General features: G+C 44.1%; 1 protein-coding gene across 1 annotated transcript; it reads left to right on the forward strand.

The window, feature by feature from the left end:
• Positions 1-67: 67 nt before the first annotated feature.
• Positions 68-7,089, forward strand: LOC115129967 (ankyrin repeat domain-containing protein SOWAHC-like). Its single transcript, XM_029660758.2, has one exon. The coding sequence runs from the start codon at positions 1,495-1,497 to the stop codon at positions 3,238-3,240; it is 1,746 nt and encodes a 581-aa protein (XP_029516618.1). The 5' UTR covers positions 68-1,494; the 3' UTR covers positions 3,241-7,089.
• The last annotated feature ends 10,087 nt before the right edge of the window (positions 7,090-17,176 follow it).

Here is a 17,176-nt window from a genome sequence, read left to right on the forward strand (position 1 = left end):
ATGGTATAAACCAATTTTCCGGAAATTCGTTGGACATACATAGTGTGAAACTAAGTAGACATTTTGGTTTTTTGCGCGACTTTGACTGAAGGGCCGCCAATTTAGATTCCAAAATGGCGTTTCAAGGGTCACAGTTTCCCAACGTAGTGGTTGCTAAGAGGCGTGGACAGAGATACCTTTGAGGAGATGGAAAACGTCATTGGAATCGTATAACGTTCATTGTGTAAGGTGCCCATGTTTCGACTATGGGCCGCGCGGTGCATTCCTGGGATTCTGGGACAGTGAATGGGAGTCGACTGGGCGCTAGCTCAAAAACACAACATTAGCATGAATTTAGTGAACAATAAGTATTTTCCGATATGTGAGAATTAACTTGTTCTCTGAAATATCATAAAGCTTTGGAATCGTGACATTACGTACTTTTAAGGAACATAGGCAGGTTTCTCAAATCACCCTGATTTTGTGAAGGGATTATGAGAAGATTAGTTTGCAACCACGTGATGCCGCAATACAAGTGAACGCGGTCTGACAGTCTGCTGTTGGGGCGTTATGCCGCGTTCAAGACAACTGGGAACTCGGAAATATCCGACTGACTTAAACGCTTTCAAAGCAACTGGGAACTCGAGGGAAAAAACAAGCTCAGACTGGGAAAATTGATCTGAACAGCCATCGAACTCGGAATTCCAACTCTGTCTCGAGCTCTGACTTTCCGACCTTAAGATCACTGACTTCATGATTGGAGGTGGCAGGTAGCCTTGTGGTTAGAGCCTTTGGGCCAGTAACCGAAAGGTTGCTAGATCGAATCCCCGAGCAGACAATGTAAAAATATGTCATTCTGCCCCTGTACAGGGCAGTTAACCCACTGTTCCTAGGCCGTCATTGTAAATAAGAATTTGTTCTTAACTGACTTGCCTATTTAAATAAACAAACAATTTGATCGCGTATTTTTCTGAGTTCCCATGTGTGAAGGCTGCATTATACCACAGAACAATGAGACAGATATTAAACCGGATGTATAAAATTCTCTAACGAAAATATGCAAATATATGCTACCTCCTCGCTTGTTCTTCCCACCATGATTCATTTTCTCCCATTGAAACGACAGTCTATCTTGGGTTAGTGATACGTCCCTACATGCATTGCCCAACATGATTCCTATCTCCTCCTTTCTCTAACATCTCTGGGGTGGATCGCTGTGACCGTATAAATAAAACGGATAGACAGGTCTGCTTGCAAAAGAGGGTCCTTCCCGACTCAACTCTGGGTGGGGTCACGGTTCTATTAATTTATATATTCTGTATCAAAGAAGCACAACAAGGTCTGTGAGGATGATGTGATGGGACAACCGACTGGCAGGTGAAAACCGTAAATGTACGGGCTGATTCAACTACAGCTAATTTATAAACATATAAAAGGGAAGATAATTTTTAGGTATATTAGTGGTTTGCCGAAGGCTACTTGTATGTATTTGTTTTAACCAGCTAATCTAACGTAATGGCGACCGAGTGCACCCAAGAAGCGGTCGTACAATTTCTGACCGAGCGAGGGGGGAGAGTGAAAAAACAGGAATTCATTGACTATTTCAAAGCTGTTTTCCCGGAAGACCCTGACCAGAAAGCAATTGTTCGGGAGAAATTCAAGGGATACGTGGACAACGTCGCATTTGTAAAGTTGGAGAATGGAGTGAAATGTGTGTGTTTAAAAAACAAGTATCGAGTGGAAAAAGACAGCGCGTGCAATGGCAACGAAACAGGCACCTTTTTGGAACAAGATAGCAGCACCCCTGTCCTATCAAAATCATATAAGAACTTGATAGAGGATTGTACACCACAACTGCATCTGTCAGCATCTTCTGCTGGGGGTGTGCGCTCTTGTGAAACCACTGCAAACGAGGAGGCACAACAAGAAATTTCACCTGGCTCGGGTTACGGAACTGACAATGCCGCAGGAGTGAGACCGCCTGACATTTTAGGAATTATATTGGAAGGTAACATTATAGAAAGAGCTGCGTCAACAAGGTCTGTAGTTCAGAACAATAGTTTACCAGACATTATGGGAAATGCGTTAGGCCTTGGTGGCAATGGAGAGCAGAAATTGACCAAGGAGGACCTTCAGACATTGCAACCGCATGACATACCGCAAATTGCAGTGATTGAGACGTCACCTTTACCTACAGCCGCGGATGGCTCTATGTTCCACTTACCCGGACGTCAATTCCCAACTAATGCACAGGACAGCCTGCTGTCCAGTCACCCTTCATCAGAGGACGGGGCAGACGAAGGCCATAATTATGATTCGCTACTGAGCAAATCAGGGAGTGACAGCAACACACCTAAAAGTAGCCATAACAACTTTATTGAGCTCATGATGAACAGCTCCCCCCAGGTGCGACGCAGCATGGTGTTGAGGAACTCCGTCTACCTGTCTACAAAATACAGGGACTGTGTCCGGAGCGACAGTGACTCTGTCTCTGTGGTTTCTTCTACTACAGACGAAGACAGAGCTTCAGTCACTCTGGACCCGTTGGAACACGAATGGATGATGTGTGCATCCGACGGCCAATGGGAGAGTCTCCACCGCCTCCTTTCCTGTGAACCGAACCTTGCCATGAAGAAAGATTTTGTGACTGGGTTCACCTGCCTGCACTGGGCTGCCAAGCAAGGCAAACAAGAACTGCTGGCACTTATCGTGAACTTTTCCAAAAAACACACAGTACCCATCAACATCAATGCCCGGTCAAGTGCCGGCTACACACCACTACATCTAGCAGCAATGCACAACCATGTTGAAGTGGTGAAGTTACTGGTAGGAGCCTATGACGCAGACGTAGAGGCCAGAGATTACAATGGGAAAAGGGCGTGTCAGTATCTTACGAACAGTGTGGCCGTTGATATCCGTGACATCATCGGGGCGGGTGGTGGCGCCGACTCGGACTCAGAGAACACAGACGATGGGGGGCATTGGCGGTTGTCTAAAGTTCTCCAGTCTAATCTGATGCCCCTCAAACTGCACAATCACAGTGAGGAGGACACAGGTGATGGAGCAGGGCAGGCCAGACAGAAACCCTTGCGAAGGAAATCATCCCTTAGCAAGATGAGACCCAAACTTCAGAAGATCCGCTTCAGATCTTCGCAGATAGTTCACAGCACTTCGTTCCCAGCACACTGTGAGACAGAGGAGCTTAACGGGTCCAGGAAAAGCTCATTTAAATCCAGACCCATGTCAAATCTGTTTGGCTGAAGAATAGCCTCTAAGTACACCCGACAAAGAGCAAATCAAACTACTACAGTGCAGAATGACTGACACAATGTGGTATAGTCTGATGTTACAAGTGTTTTTTTTTTTGTGGCATAGGCCAAGTCTGTTGTTACACATACTTAAGGGTTTTTACCCCAGGCATTATATGAATATGCTGAACTAACAGAGTATGGTATTACATGATCTATTGAGTAACTGGCCAGATTGCTACCCCTGGTTAGGCTAAATATTTCTGTCTTAATCCTCTTATCATGCCGAAGTAGCCAAGGAGGTTTTACAGTTCGTCTGCTTTAACCCTTAACGTACATGTAAAGCTGCCTGCAACCAACTGGGCAAAGATGTCTAGTTTTGATTTACATTTCGTTTTTAACTAATGCGAATTCAATGTGAAATCGACAAAAAATGTCACCATGTCATTGGATTTGGGTTAGAATTTGGGTGATTTTAAAAATATATATTTTTAAATAGGAAATTATCTTCCATTGAAGATCAGAACCAAGGAGATCAGAACCAAACATACTTTTTTTCATATCCAATCAGTTTCCCACGTTGATTTGACGTCTTCATATGACATTTTTTGGAGTTGAAATGGCATTGAAACAAGGTTGACTCAACCTGTTTTTGCCAAGTGGGAAGTGTTTAAACTTCCAAGTTATTTGACCACATGGTAGAAACAATGTAATTGATTTCACAATGCTTGGGAGCAATTCTATCTTATTACTGTCAGACTGTTAGTGATGCTATGAATTTATTCTCCCTTTACATTTAAGTTGCTTTAAGCACTTTGATTTGAAACCGTTATTGATCCAGCTTTCCTGCGGTGGATGCCATTCAGTCCAGCTGAAATACTTGGGATGGGAATTTTACTTCCTCTTTGTTTTCAAGTGGAGGATTGGAGGCCAATGAAAGGCCTCTGGTCCTTTAAGTCTGTAATCGGGATCAGTAGAGGAGCCTTCTGTGTCACAAGGTACGCTTTTTGTTGAGCGTATGGTAGGCCTGCTGTGTGTAGTGCTATGATGAAAGATCAGGTTTCATAACTATTCACAGTCCACCTTGAATTACGCTATGCAGTTATACTCACTTTATGACCCTCTGATCATAGCTCCTTATTTTGAGTTGTCTAAGGCTGCAGTTGTCTGGTGTTAAGTTGTATGCTACCCTCTGATCTGTTATGCACTAGTGGTTTTCTATCAACAAGCTCCAGCTTGCTGACCCAGGAGAGCCTCTACACACAATAATAAGAATGTGAAAACATGTTTTTAGAAATGTTTGCAAATATATTGAACATTTAAATGCATAAATATCTCAATGACAAAAGTATTCACACCCCTGGGTCAATACTTTGTAGAAGCACCTTTGGATGGGTTTACAGCTGTGAGTCTTTCTGGAGAGCTTTCCATACCTGGATTGTGCAACATTTGCCCATGTATTCTTTTCTAAAATATTCAAGCTCTGTTCAAATTGGTTGTTGATCATTGCTAGACAGCCATTTTCAGGTCTTGCCATAGTTTTTCAAGTAGATTTAAGTCAACACTGTAACTCGGCCACTTTGGAACATTCACTGTCATCTTGGTAAGCAACTCCAGGTTAGATTTGGCCTTGTGTTCAAGTTTTTTTTTTTTTACCTTTATTTAATTAGGCAAGTCAGTTCAATGACGTCCTAGGAACAGTGGGCTAACTGCCTGTTCAGGGGCAGAACGACAGATTTGAACCTTGTCAGCTCGGGGATTTGAACTTGCAACCTTTCCGTTAAGGGCTATAAGGGAACCTATTGGTAGATGCGTAAAAATAAAACAGCAGACATTGAATATCCCTTTGAGCATGGTGAAGTTATTAATTACACTTTGGATGGGGTATCAATACACCCAGTCGCTACAAAGATACAGGCGTCCTTCCTTACTCAGTTGCCGGAGAGGAAGGAAACCGCTCAGGGATTACGCCATGAGGCCAATGGTGAATTTAAAATGGTTAAAGAGTTGGTAGGAGAAAACTGAGCACGGATCAACAACATTGTAGTTACTCCACAATACTAACCTAATTGATAGTCTGAAAAGGAAGCCTGTACAGAATAAAAATTATTCCAAAACATGCATCCTGTTTATAACAAGGTACTAAAGTAATACTGCAAAGAAAATGACTAAGCAATTAACATTTTGTCCTGAATACAAAGTGTTATTGGATTTGCCTGAAACATTACTGAGTACCACTCTCCATATTTTCAAGCATCTCAGTGCTAGAGGCGTCACTACAGACCCTGGTTCGTTTCCAGGCTGTATCACAACCGGCCGTGATTAGAAGTCCCATAGGGCGGCGCACAATTGGCCCAGCGTCGTCCGGGTTAGGGTTTGGCCTTCATTGTAAATAAGAATTTGTTCTTAACTGACTTACCTAGTTAAATAAAGGAAAAATAAAATGAATAGCCGTGGGAAGTAAAGGTGCTGCAGCACCCCCTGAATTAAAAAATAATAATAATAAATGGAAGAAAAATGTATTCTTCACAGAAGTGCACTGGGCCTTTAATAGTCCTATATTTGCAGACTGATATAGCCTTCTCCAGTGCAGGCAACAATATTTGTTTTTGTGCAATGTTGCACTGAATTGTAACACTTTTGTTTTTTGCTAATATAACTGGAGTGTATATTTTCACATATTTAGCAAATCGTTGTCTCACATGTACTAGTCTAATTGTTTGTCTAGATTTAAGGCATAGTACTTATGGCATTGACTGTTTTTGGGGAATATGTTTTCTGAGTCAATGGTTTTTATCACTGAATAGCCTACAATAATGCTACATAGTTTACATCTGATTTTGCTACTTGATTTTATTGTACAGTTTTGTAGTCTTGCCAAATTAGCTCTTACCTTTTTTATTCTGCAATGTCTTTATGTTTTTAAATCAACCACCTGCTGCTAATTATGATATTCAAAGGGCTGGAACCAAATTTCTCTTGTCTGTCTGTACATTACATTATATTTTATAGCCCTCTTCGATTATCTAACAAAAGAATGTTAACCTATAAAACGATTGTGAGGTGTCAGATTTTGTATCTATGTTCAATACTTTAGCTTTGCATACATTATTGAAGACAAAGATTGTGTAGTTTGCATTTTTATCATTTGGAAACCGGAAAATAGCTGTGCAGCAACACTCCACATCCAACCTGACAGAGCTTGAGAGGATTTGCAGAGAAGAATGGGATACAGGTGTGGCAAGCTTGTGGCGTCATACCCAAGAAGACTCGAGGTGGACAAAGGTGCTTCAACAAAGTACTGAGTAATAGCATAAATGTGCTATTTCAGTTTTTTTTATTTGTAATAGTTTTGCAAACATTTCTAAAAACCTGTTTTTGCTTTGTCATTATGGGGAATTGTGCGTAGATTGATGAGGGGAAAACGATTTAATCCATTTTAGAATAAGTCTGTAATGAACAAAATGTGGGAAAAGTCAAGGTGTCTGAATGCACTTTTTATTTATCTATATATACTACCGTTCTAAAGTTTGGGGTCATTTAGAAATGTCAGTTTTTGAAAGAATCACTTTTTTTGTCCATTAAAATAACATTGTTGATCAGAAATACAGTGTAGACATTGTTAATGTTGTAAATGACTATTGTAGCTGGAAATGGCATATTTTTTTTCAATGGAACATCTACATAGGTGCACAGAGGCCCATTATCAGCAACCATCACTGCTGTGTTCCAATGGCACGTTGTGTAAGCTAATCCAAGTTTATAATTTGAAAAGGCTAATTGATCATTAGAAAACCCTTTTTCAGTTATGTTAGCCTGTGCTGGAAACTGTTGTTCTGATTAAAGAAGCAATAAAACGGTCCTTCTTTAGACTAGTTGAGTATCTGGAGCAACAGCATTTGTGGGTTTGATTACAGGCTCAAAATGGCCAGAAACAAAGACTCTTTCTTCTCAAATTCGTCAGTCTATTCTTGTTCTGAGAAATGAAGGCTATTCCATGCGAGGAATTTCCAAGAAACGGAAGATCTCATACAACGCTGTGTACTACTCCCTTCACAGAACAGCGCAAACTGGCCCTAACCAGAATAGAAAGAGTAGGAGGGAGTAGGGTTCCATTTGGGATGTATCCCAGGCGATAGAGCCCAGACAGCAGAGAGAGAGTTGGAGGTCATCAGAGAACACAGGACTTTGTGGAATTGCACAGAGTGGGAGTTTGAAGTTGAAACGGCTGACGTGGAATGTGGATCAGAATGAGTCACCAGAGGCACTGCGCCCTTGCTACTCTCTTGCTATCTCTGTATTCCTCTCTCTCTTTCTGTCTCTTTCTCTCTCACTATCTATGTCTGTCTGTCAAAGTATGTTTACCTAGCTCAAGGCTGATTATCTCACAGGCCAACCAACAGGGTCAGTGTGACACAGCCTCTCTCCACATATCTGTTTATGATTCAGGTTTTAAGCCATGTCTAACATTTTCCACTAGATCCAGTCAGACCGATAAGGTCTGCCACTGAATGGCCGATAAGGTCTGCCAGGATCCAGTGGAAGGTCCTTCATATGTTGAACGTCATTTTACGTTTGCTCTCTGTTCAAGCCTCAGCCTGCACATCTCATTTGAATTACCAGTCCAATGCGTTGAATACGATGTTTGGGTGTTACCTTAATAGTCTACTCCACCTACATGACTCAAACCATGTGTTTTGGTTACCTCCAAATACAGACTTCCATCTGCTTTTCTATACCCCTGAAACACTCTTTACCATATAAAGTGATTCATAAGACCTCGCAGCCTTCGTTTTGCACAGTCCAAGGCTACTATGCTCAGAGGTTTTTATGACCTATTTTACAAGTGAAACTGTTATAGTTGACATTTACAGAGAGATATAAATCCGACCTTGAGTTGGTGCCTTCTGAGTAAGACACTGAACTGCCCTAGCAAGTCCACTAGATGGCACTGAATGGCTAAACCATTCTCTATCCCCCCTCACTCGGTTTCTTTCTTCCCACCCCCTCTTTCCTCTTTCTCTCTCCCCGCTCTCTCTCCCTCTGTCTGTCTCTCTCCCCTCTTTCTCGCTGGTTAATATCATAGATGAGAGTGTATCATAAATTCAGCGGGAGGTGTAATAAATCCTATGTGGCTTAGCCTTCACATTGTCACGTACAGTCGCTAGCTGTGTTAATGAGGACACTTAATCTGACACTGCTGGGGATTGAAATGGGATGTGGGCTACATGAATCAACCGCTCTGGCTAGATGGATCTGCATCCCAAATGGCACCCTATCCCCTATATACTGCACTACTTTTGAGGGCTCTGGTCAAAAGTAGTGCACTATAGGGGATAGGATGCCATCTGGGATGTTCACTACGACCCTGACTAGACAATGGAGACTAACTGAGCTATACCATATGCCCTTATTTGATTTAATCTGATTCAAGTCTCTCTGAAGTAAAAATACAATTTAATTTGTTGCCTTCTACCAATGTGTCCCATTCACAATGGCAGACTTACCATTTGGCAGACGAGGCAATTGCCTCAGGCCTCACATCATCAAGGGGCCCCTTGAGCTGGGCATAAAATATAATAATTTCTCTGCTTGAGGCTCCCCCATGATCCACTCAAGGCATAATAAACAAACAAAAAATTTAAATCCTGGGCAGAAAAATGAATGTGAAAGGCCATTTAGGTATACAGGTAATTCCAGGATAAAAATGATTGTACTTTTTTTCTGAACGTTCTTATATCTCTCAAATATAGGATAAACACTTCAAAACATACTTCCTTTTGATGACATGTTTAACTATCTGTTTTTCCATGTGTGAATCTGTTATTAAATGTGTTTCTATGGGCTAATAGCAGTAAGGCCAAATTCAATGTTTCGTCCAATACTTTTTTTGTATGATTTATTTTTATATCTACAGGGGTTCTACAATTCTAAATCAAATAGCAAAATGATCCTTGGTATGACCATCTTAAAACAATTCCAATTATTAGTAGTCTCACGTTGCCATACCTCCAAAATCACTTCGCTCTCACGCCTTTGAATGGTACAAAGATTATGATTGGATGTTACATTTAAAGAACCCTCCCCCACACACGCCCGTTGGTGCTATGATATGTTCGTCATTGTTGTCAGACTGGGAAGGACACAGTTTGCAGAGAGTTAGTCCAGATGCTAGTTTGCAACATTGCAGAAAATTGAAGAAAACCTGAAGGAAAAACGTAATTGTGTTTCGTCAGCCGTGTGCTCGAAACACACATTCCACATACTGTACATGTCACTCTTGCTGCTGGTGATTCTCTGATCCACCTCTACGCAGACAACTCAATTCTGTATACTTCTGGCCCTTCTTTGGACACTGTGTTAACAAACCTCCAGACGAGCTTCAATGCCATACAACACTCCTTCCGTGGCCTCCAACTGCTCTTAAATGCTAGTAAAACTAAATGCATGCTTTTCAACAGATCACTGCCCGCAGCCGCCAGCCTGACTAGCATCACTACTCTGGACGGTTCTGACTTAGAATATGTGGACAACTACAAATACCTAGGTGTCTGGTTAGACTGTAAACTCTCCTTCAAGACTGACATTAGGCATCTCCAATCCAACATTAAATCTAGAATTGGCTTCCTATTTCGCAACAAAGCCTCCTTCACCCATGCTGCTAAACATACTCTCATAAAACTGACTATTCTACTGATCCTTGACTTCGGCGATGTCATTTACAAAATAGCCTCTAACACTCTACTCAGCAAATGAGATAGTCTATCACAGTGCCTTCCGTTTTGTCACCAAAGCCCCATATACTACCCACCACTGCGACCTGTATGCTCTCGTTTGCTGGCCCTCGCTTCATATCGTTGCCAAACCCACTGGCTCCAGGTCATCTATAAGTCTTTGCTAGGTAAAGCCCCATCTTATCTCAGCTCACGGGTCACCATAGCAACACCCACCCGTAGCACAGGTCACCATAGCAACACCCACCCGTAGCAGGCGCTCCAGCAGGTATATTTCACTGGTCATCTCCAAAGCAAACTCCTCCTTTGCTTACCTTTCCTTCCAGTTCTCTGCTGCTATGACTGGAACAAATTGCAAAAAATCACTGAAGCTGGACACATATCTCCCTCACTAACTTTAAGCACCAGCTGTCAGAGCAGTCTACTGATCACTGCACCTGTACATAGCCCATCTGTAAATAGCCCACCCAACTACCTCATTCCCCAAATTGTTATTTATTTTTGCTCTATTGCACCCCAGTATCTCTACTTGCACATCATCATCTGCACGTCTATCACTCCAGTGTTAATGCTAAATTATGGCCTATTTATTGCCTTACCTCCCTAATCTTACTACATTTGCACACACTGTTTATAGATTTTTCTATTGTGTTTTGTTTTCTATTGTGTTATTGACTGTACGTTTGTTTATCCCATGTGTAACTCTGTGTTGTTTTTGCCGCACTGCTTTGCTTTATCTTGGCCAGGTTGCAGTTGTAAATTAGAACTTGTTCTCATCTGGCCTACCTGGTTAAATAAAAAGGTGAAAGAAAATTGTGACTGTAAAATGAATCGTCACGCACTGTTGCACCTACGATACTAATCTAGTGAGCACTATTAGAGCGCAGGACAAGCAAGGAATTTGATTGGTTTGACGTGTTGTGAGGCGTCACTGATTTACACCGGGTCTACACCCCTATCTGGTTATTTTTCTGCCATGAACGTTACACGGGTTACCCATATTAGGAAAGCCTGGTACTCGAAGAGGCTAGCTTAGTAGAAACCCAGCCTCAGGGTCTTTAGAATTTACGGCAGTGTTCCCCAACTACAGAATCCCCCCCCCCCTAAGTCTTAAATACATCATTTAAAAAATATATATATATTTACACAGTGCATTTCGAAAGTATTCAGGACTCTTGACTTTTCCACGTTGTTACGTTACAGCCTTAATCAAGTCTAAAATTGATTAAATTATTTGTTCCCGGCCTCCTGGGTGGCGCTGTACTGCAGTGCCTGCTGTGCCACCAGAGACTCTAGGTTCGCGCCCAGGCTCTGTCGTAACCGGCCGTGACCGGGAGGTCCGTGGGGCGACGCACAACTGGCCTAGCGTCATCCGGGTTATGGAGGGATTGGCCGGTAGGGATATCCTTTTCTCATCACGCACCAGCGACTCTTGTGGCGGGCCGGGCGCAGTGCGTGCTAACCAAGGTTGCTAGGCGCACGCTGTTTCCTCCGACACATTGGTGCGTCTGGCTTCCGGGTTGGATGCGCGCTGTGTTAAGAAGCAGTGCGGCTTGGTTGGGTTGTGTATCGGAGGATGCATGACTTTCAACCTTTGTCTCTCCCGAGCCCGTATGGGAGTTGTAGCGATGAGACAAGATAGTAGCTACTAAACAATTGGATACCACGAAATTGGGGAGAAAACGGGGTAAAATAAACAAATAAACATGTTTTTTTTATTTGTTCCCCTCATCAATCTACACACAATACCCCATAATTCCAAAGTGAAAACAGAAGAAAAAAAGTATTCAGACCCTTTGCTATGAGACTGAAAATTGAGCTCAGGTCCATCCTGTTTCCATTGATCATCCTTGGGATGTTTCTACAACATGATTGTGGTAAATTTACCTCTGGTAAATTCAATTGATTGGACATGATTTGGAAAGGCACACACCTGTCTAAGGTCCCACATTTGACAGTGCATATCAGAGCAAAAACCTAGCCATGAGTTCGAAGGAATTGTCCTTAGAGCTCCGAGACAGGATTCTGTCGAGGCACAGATCTGGGGAAGGGTACCAAAGAATTTATGCAGCATTGAAGGTCCCCAAGAACACAGTGGCCTCCATCATTCTTAAATGGAAGAAGTTTGGAACCACCAAGACTCTTCCTAGAGCTGACCGCCCGGCCAAACTGATCAATCGAGGGAGAAGGGCCTTGGTCAGGGAGGTGACCAAGAATCCGATGGTCACTTTGACAGAGCTCCAGAGTTCCTCTGTGGAGATGGGAGAACCTTCCAGAAGGATAACCATCTCTGTAGCACTCCACCAATCAGGCCTTTATGGTAAAGTGGCCTGATAGAAGTCACTCCTCAGTAAAAGGAACATGACAGCTCGCTTGGAGTTTGCCAAAAGGCACCTAAAGGACTCTCAGACCATGAGAAACTGCTGAAACCAAGATTGATATCTTTGGCCTGAATGCCAAGCTTCACACCTGGAGGAAACCAGGCACCGCTCATCACCTGGCCAATACCATTCCTACTGTGAAGCATGGTGGTGGCAGCATCATGCTGTAGGGATATATTTCAGCAGCAGGGACTGGGAGACTAGTCAGTTTATGGGACTCCACCCGGAGGGGCTGGTCCCGAGTGGACAGCCTTACCCTCTGCCCGAGCTGATAGCGGGGACCAGGGGTCTGGTGGCGATCCGCTTGTCACCGATACCTGGATATGGTCTTCAAAAGAGTGTCACAGGCTCTCTTCCAGGTACGGCGACAGCGGTGGATGAAGAGAGGCAGAGGGTATGCTCACTTCTTCTTGCTTAGGGAAGAGCGGGGGCCCAAGGAACACTCGAAGGGCGAGAGACCAGTGGCCAAGCAGGGAAGGGTGTTACAGGCGTATTCCACCCACACGAGTTAATGGCTCCAGTTGGTGGGGTTGGCAGAGACGAGGCAACGAAGGGCCATCTCCAGGTCCTGGTTGGCTCACCCCGACTGGCCGTTAGGGATTGGGGGGGAAACCAGAGGACAGGCTGGCTGACGATCCACTGAGGGTGCAGAATGCCTTCCAGAACCGGGACGAGAACTGGGGACCACGATTGGAGACCTTGTCGACCGGAAATCCATGGATCCAAATGAGGGGAAGGGGAATAAAATGGGTGGCTTTAGAAAACCTATCCACCACCGTCAGGATAGTAGTGTTGCCGTCTGATGGGGGAATCCCAGTAACAAAGTCCAGGGATATATGGGACCGGGGGGGTGAGGAACAGGGAGTGGTTGAAGATGGCTAGCCGGAGCTTTCTGCGGAGTCTTATTTTGTGCAAACACAGTGCAGGCATTGACGAATTAGGAGACATCCGGCACCATGGAAGGACACCAAAAGCGTAGTCGGACGAAAGCCTGGATGGCAGGTCAGTCTTGAGGAATGTGCCCATTCCAGCACAGGGACAAACATCCGGTTAGCCGGACCCCCTTCGGGTTTCAGCTCGGAATGCTGCGCCTTTCGGACCAGGCTCTCTATACCCCAGTCGACTGCAGCCGCTAGACAGGAGGTAGGGAGGATGGTCTTGGGGTCAGACGGAGTAGCAGCGGGGCAATACAACTGTAAGAGTGTGTCAGGCTTCACGTTCTTGGACCCCTGGCGGTAGGAGAGAGTGTAATTGAAACGGGTGAATAACAGGGCCAACAAGCCCGCCTAAAGTTGAGGCGCTTGGCAGTGTGGAGATATTCCAGATTCTAATGGTCTGTCTACACTAAGAATGGGTGTTCCGCGACGTCCAACCAGTGCCTCCACTCCTCCAAGCCATCTTGACGGTGAGGAGTTCTCGATTTCCCACATCATAGTTCCTCTCAGCAGGGGTAAGACGATGAGAGAGGAAAGCACAGGGGTGTAGCTTTTGGTCCTGGGCTGGATTAAGATGGGGGCTGTAGTAAATCGACAGTTGAAGTCCGAGAACGCCTGGTCAGCTGCTGGAAACCACGTGAAGGGAACCCTGGGAGAGGTGAGTGCTCAGAGGAAAGAAGCCAGGATGCTGTAACCCCGGATGAAGCGGCGGTAGAAATGAGCGACCCCCAGGAAACATTGCAGCTGCACTCTGAATGAGGGTTGAGTCCAATCCACCACCGTTCCCACCTTGTCTGGATCCATCTGTATATGTCCTGCAGCGATGACGTATCCTAGGAAGGAGATGGTGGAGCGATGGAATTGACACTTCTCCGCTTTAATGAAAAGCTGGTTCTCCAGGAGACGCCGAAGGACTTGTCGGACGTGTTCTTGAGCTGAAAGGGAAAAGACAAGGAGGTCGTAGAGGTAGACAAACAAGAACTGGTTGGAACACCGCCGGAGTATTGGTCAGTCCGAATGGCATAACTAAGTACTCAAAAGTCTGTTTTCCAATACAGGTAACGAGTGGAGGACAGAGGAGCCTCTTAAAAGAAGTTGTTACAGGTCTGTGAGAGCCAGAAATCTTACTTATTTTCCACCATAATTTGCAAATAAATTCATTAAAAATCCTACAATGTGATTTTCTGGATTTTTTTTCTCATTTTGTGTACCTATGATGAACATTTACAGGCCTCTCTCATCGTTTTAAGTGGGAGAACTTGCACAATTGGTGGCTGACTAAATACTTTTTTGCCCCACTGTATAGGTCTATGGTGGCCTGAATTGGTTCCCAATCAGAGGCAGCTGTTTGTCGTTGTCTCTGATTGGGGATCCTGTTTAGGTTGCCATTTTCCATGTTGGTTTTGTGGGTTATTGTCTATGGTTAGTTGCATGTCAGCACTCGTTATATATAGTGTCACGGTCGTTTTGTATAATTTGTTCAGTGTTCTCTTTCATTAAAGTGGAATGTATTCATATCACGCTGCGCCTTGGTCTCTTCGTTACGATGAACGTGACACTTCCAAAGTTGTGGCAAAATGGTTTATGGACAACAAAGTCAAGGTATTGGAGTGGCCCTCACAAAGCCCTGACCCCAATCCTATAGAAAATTTGTGGGCAGAACTGAAAAGTGTGTGCGAGCAAGGAGGCCTACAAACCTGACTCAGTTACACCAGCTCTGTCAGGAGGAATGGGCCAAAATTCATCAAACGTATTGTGGGAAGCTTGTGGAAGACTACCCGAAATGTTTGACCCAAGTTAAACAATTTAAAGGCAATGCTACCAAATACTAATTGAGTGTATGTAAATGTGATGAAAGAAATAATAGCTGAACAAATCATTCTCTCTACTATTATTCTGACATTTCACATTCTTAAAATAAAGTGGTGATCCTAACTGACCTAAAACAGGGAATTCTTACTAGGATTAAATGTCAGGAATTGTTAAAAATTGAGTTTAAATGTATTTGGCTCAGGTGTATGTAAACTTCCAACTTCAACTGTATAACCCATGTAGCTGATGCTTTCTGGCCAAAAAGAGTATGGCATGTCACACTCTTTTGGCCAGACAGCATCAAATAAATGGGTCACAATATAGAAAGACTCGGATGCTGTTTCGCTTGCTCAGATGCTTTCTCCGGTGAGATAGTTTCAGCCACTTGCGAATTGACAGAAAGTTGGCGGGTGCACAGTTCGGATGCTGGATTTATTTGGGATGAACGTGCGAAGGTAACTTTTGATATTATTTGTTTGACAATCAGATGAAAACATCATGACTGGCTGTGCTTATGGTACATCCAAAGGTAATACATGTTTTCAGTTGTTTTAGGGGGGGGGGGGGGGGCTCAGACTGGCCTCTGCCTGCGCTACCAATTTACTAAGTCCACCCCTGCTCATTCATCATAAACTCAGCTAAAAAAGAAACGTCCCTTTTTCAGGACTCTGTCTTTCAAAGATAATAAAGGGTTTAAACACTGTTTCCCTGCTTGTTCAATGAACCATAAACAATTAATGAACATGCACCTGTAGAATGGTCATTAAGACACTAACAGCTTACATATGGTAGGCAATTAAGGTCACAGGTATGAAAACTTTGGACACTAAAGAGGCCTTTCTACTGACTCTGAAAAACACCAAAAGAAAGATGCCTAGGGTCTCTGCTCATCTGTGTGAACGTGCCTTAGGCATGCTGCAAGGAAGCATGAGGACTGAAGATGTGGCCAGGGCAATAAATTGTAATGTCCATACTGTGAGATGCCTAAGACAGCGCTACAGGGAGACAGGACAGACAGCTGATCGTTCTCGCAGTGGCAGACCAAGTGAAACAACACCTGCACAGGATCAGTACATCTGAACATCACCCCTGCGGGACAGGTACAGGATGGCAACAACAACTCCCGAGTTACACCAGGAACGCACAATCCCTCCATCAGTGCTCAGACTGTCCGCAATAGGATGAGAGGCTCGACTGAGGGCGTGTAGGCCTGTTGTAAAGGCAGGTCGTCACCAGATATCACCGACAACAGTGTCTCCTATGGGCACAAACCCACCATTGCTGGACCAGACAGGACTGGCAAAAAGTGCTCTTCACTGACGAGTCGCGGTTTTGTCTCACCAGGGGTGATGGTCATTTTCACGTTTATCATCGAAGGAATGATCGTTACACCGAGGCCTGTACTCTGGAGCGGGATCGATTTGGAGGTAGAGGGTCCGTCATGGTATGGGGAGGTGTGTCACAGCATCATCGGACTGAGCTTGTTGTCATTGCAGGCAATCTCAACGCTGTGCGTTAAAGGGAAGACATCCTCCTCCTTCATGTGGTACCCTTCCTACAGGCTCATCCTAACATGACCCTCCAGCATGACAATGCCACCAGCCATACTGCTCGTTCTGTGCGTGATTTCCTGTAAGACAGGAATGTCAGTGTTCTGCCATGGCCAGCGAAGAGCCCGGATCTCAATCCCATTGAGCACGTCTGGGAGCTGTTGGATCTGAGGGTGAGGGCTAGGGCCATTCCCCCAAGAAATGTCCGGGAACTTGCAGGTGCCTTGGTAGAAAAGTGGGGTGACATCTCACAGCAAGAACATGCAAATCTGGGGCAGTCCATGAGGAGATGTACTGCAGTACTTAATGCAGCTGGTGGCCACACCAGATACTGACTGTTACTTTTGATTTTGACCCCCCTTTGTTCAGGGACACATTATTCCATTTATCTTAGTCACATGTCTGTGGAACTTGTTCAGTTGATGTCTCAGTTGTTGAATCTTGTTATGTTCATACAAACATTTACACATGTTAAGTTTGCTGAAAATAAACGCAGTTGACAGTGAGAGGACGTTTCTTTTTTTTGCTGAGTTTAGT

This window comes from Oncorhynchus nerka, linkage group LG5 (assembly GCF_034236695.1).
Source record: "Oncorhynchus nerka isolate Pitt River linkage group LG5, Oner_Uvic_2.0, whole genome shotgun sequence".
Taxonomy (NCBI): domain Eukaryota; kingdom Metazoa; phylum Chordata; class Actinopteri; order Salmoniformes; family Salmonidae; genus Oncorhynchus; species Oncorhynchus nerka.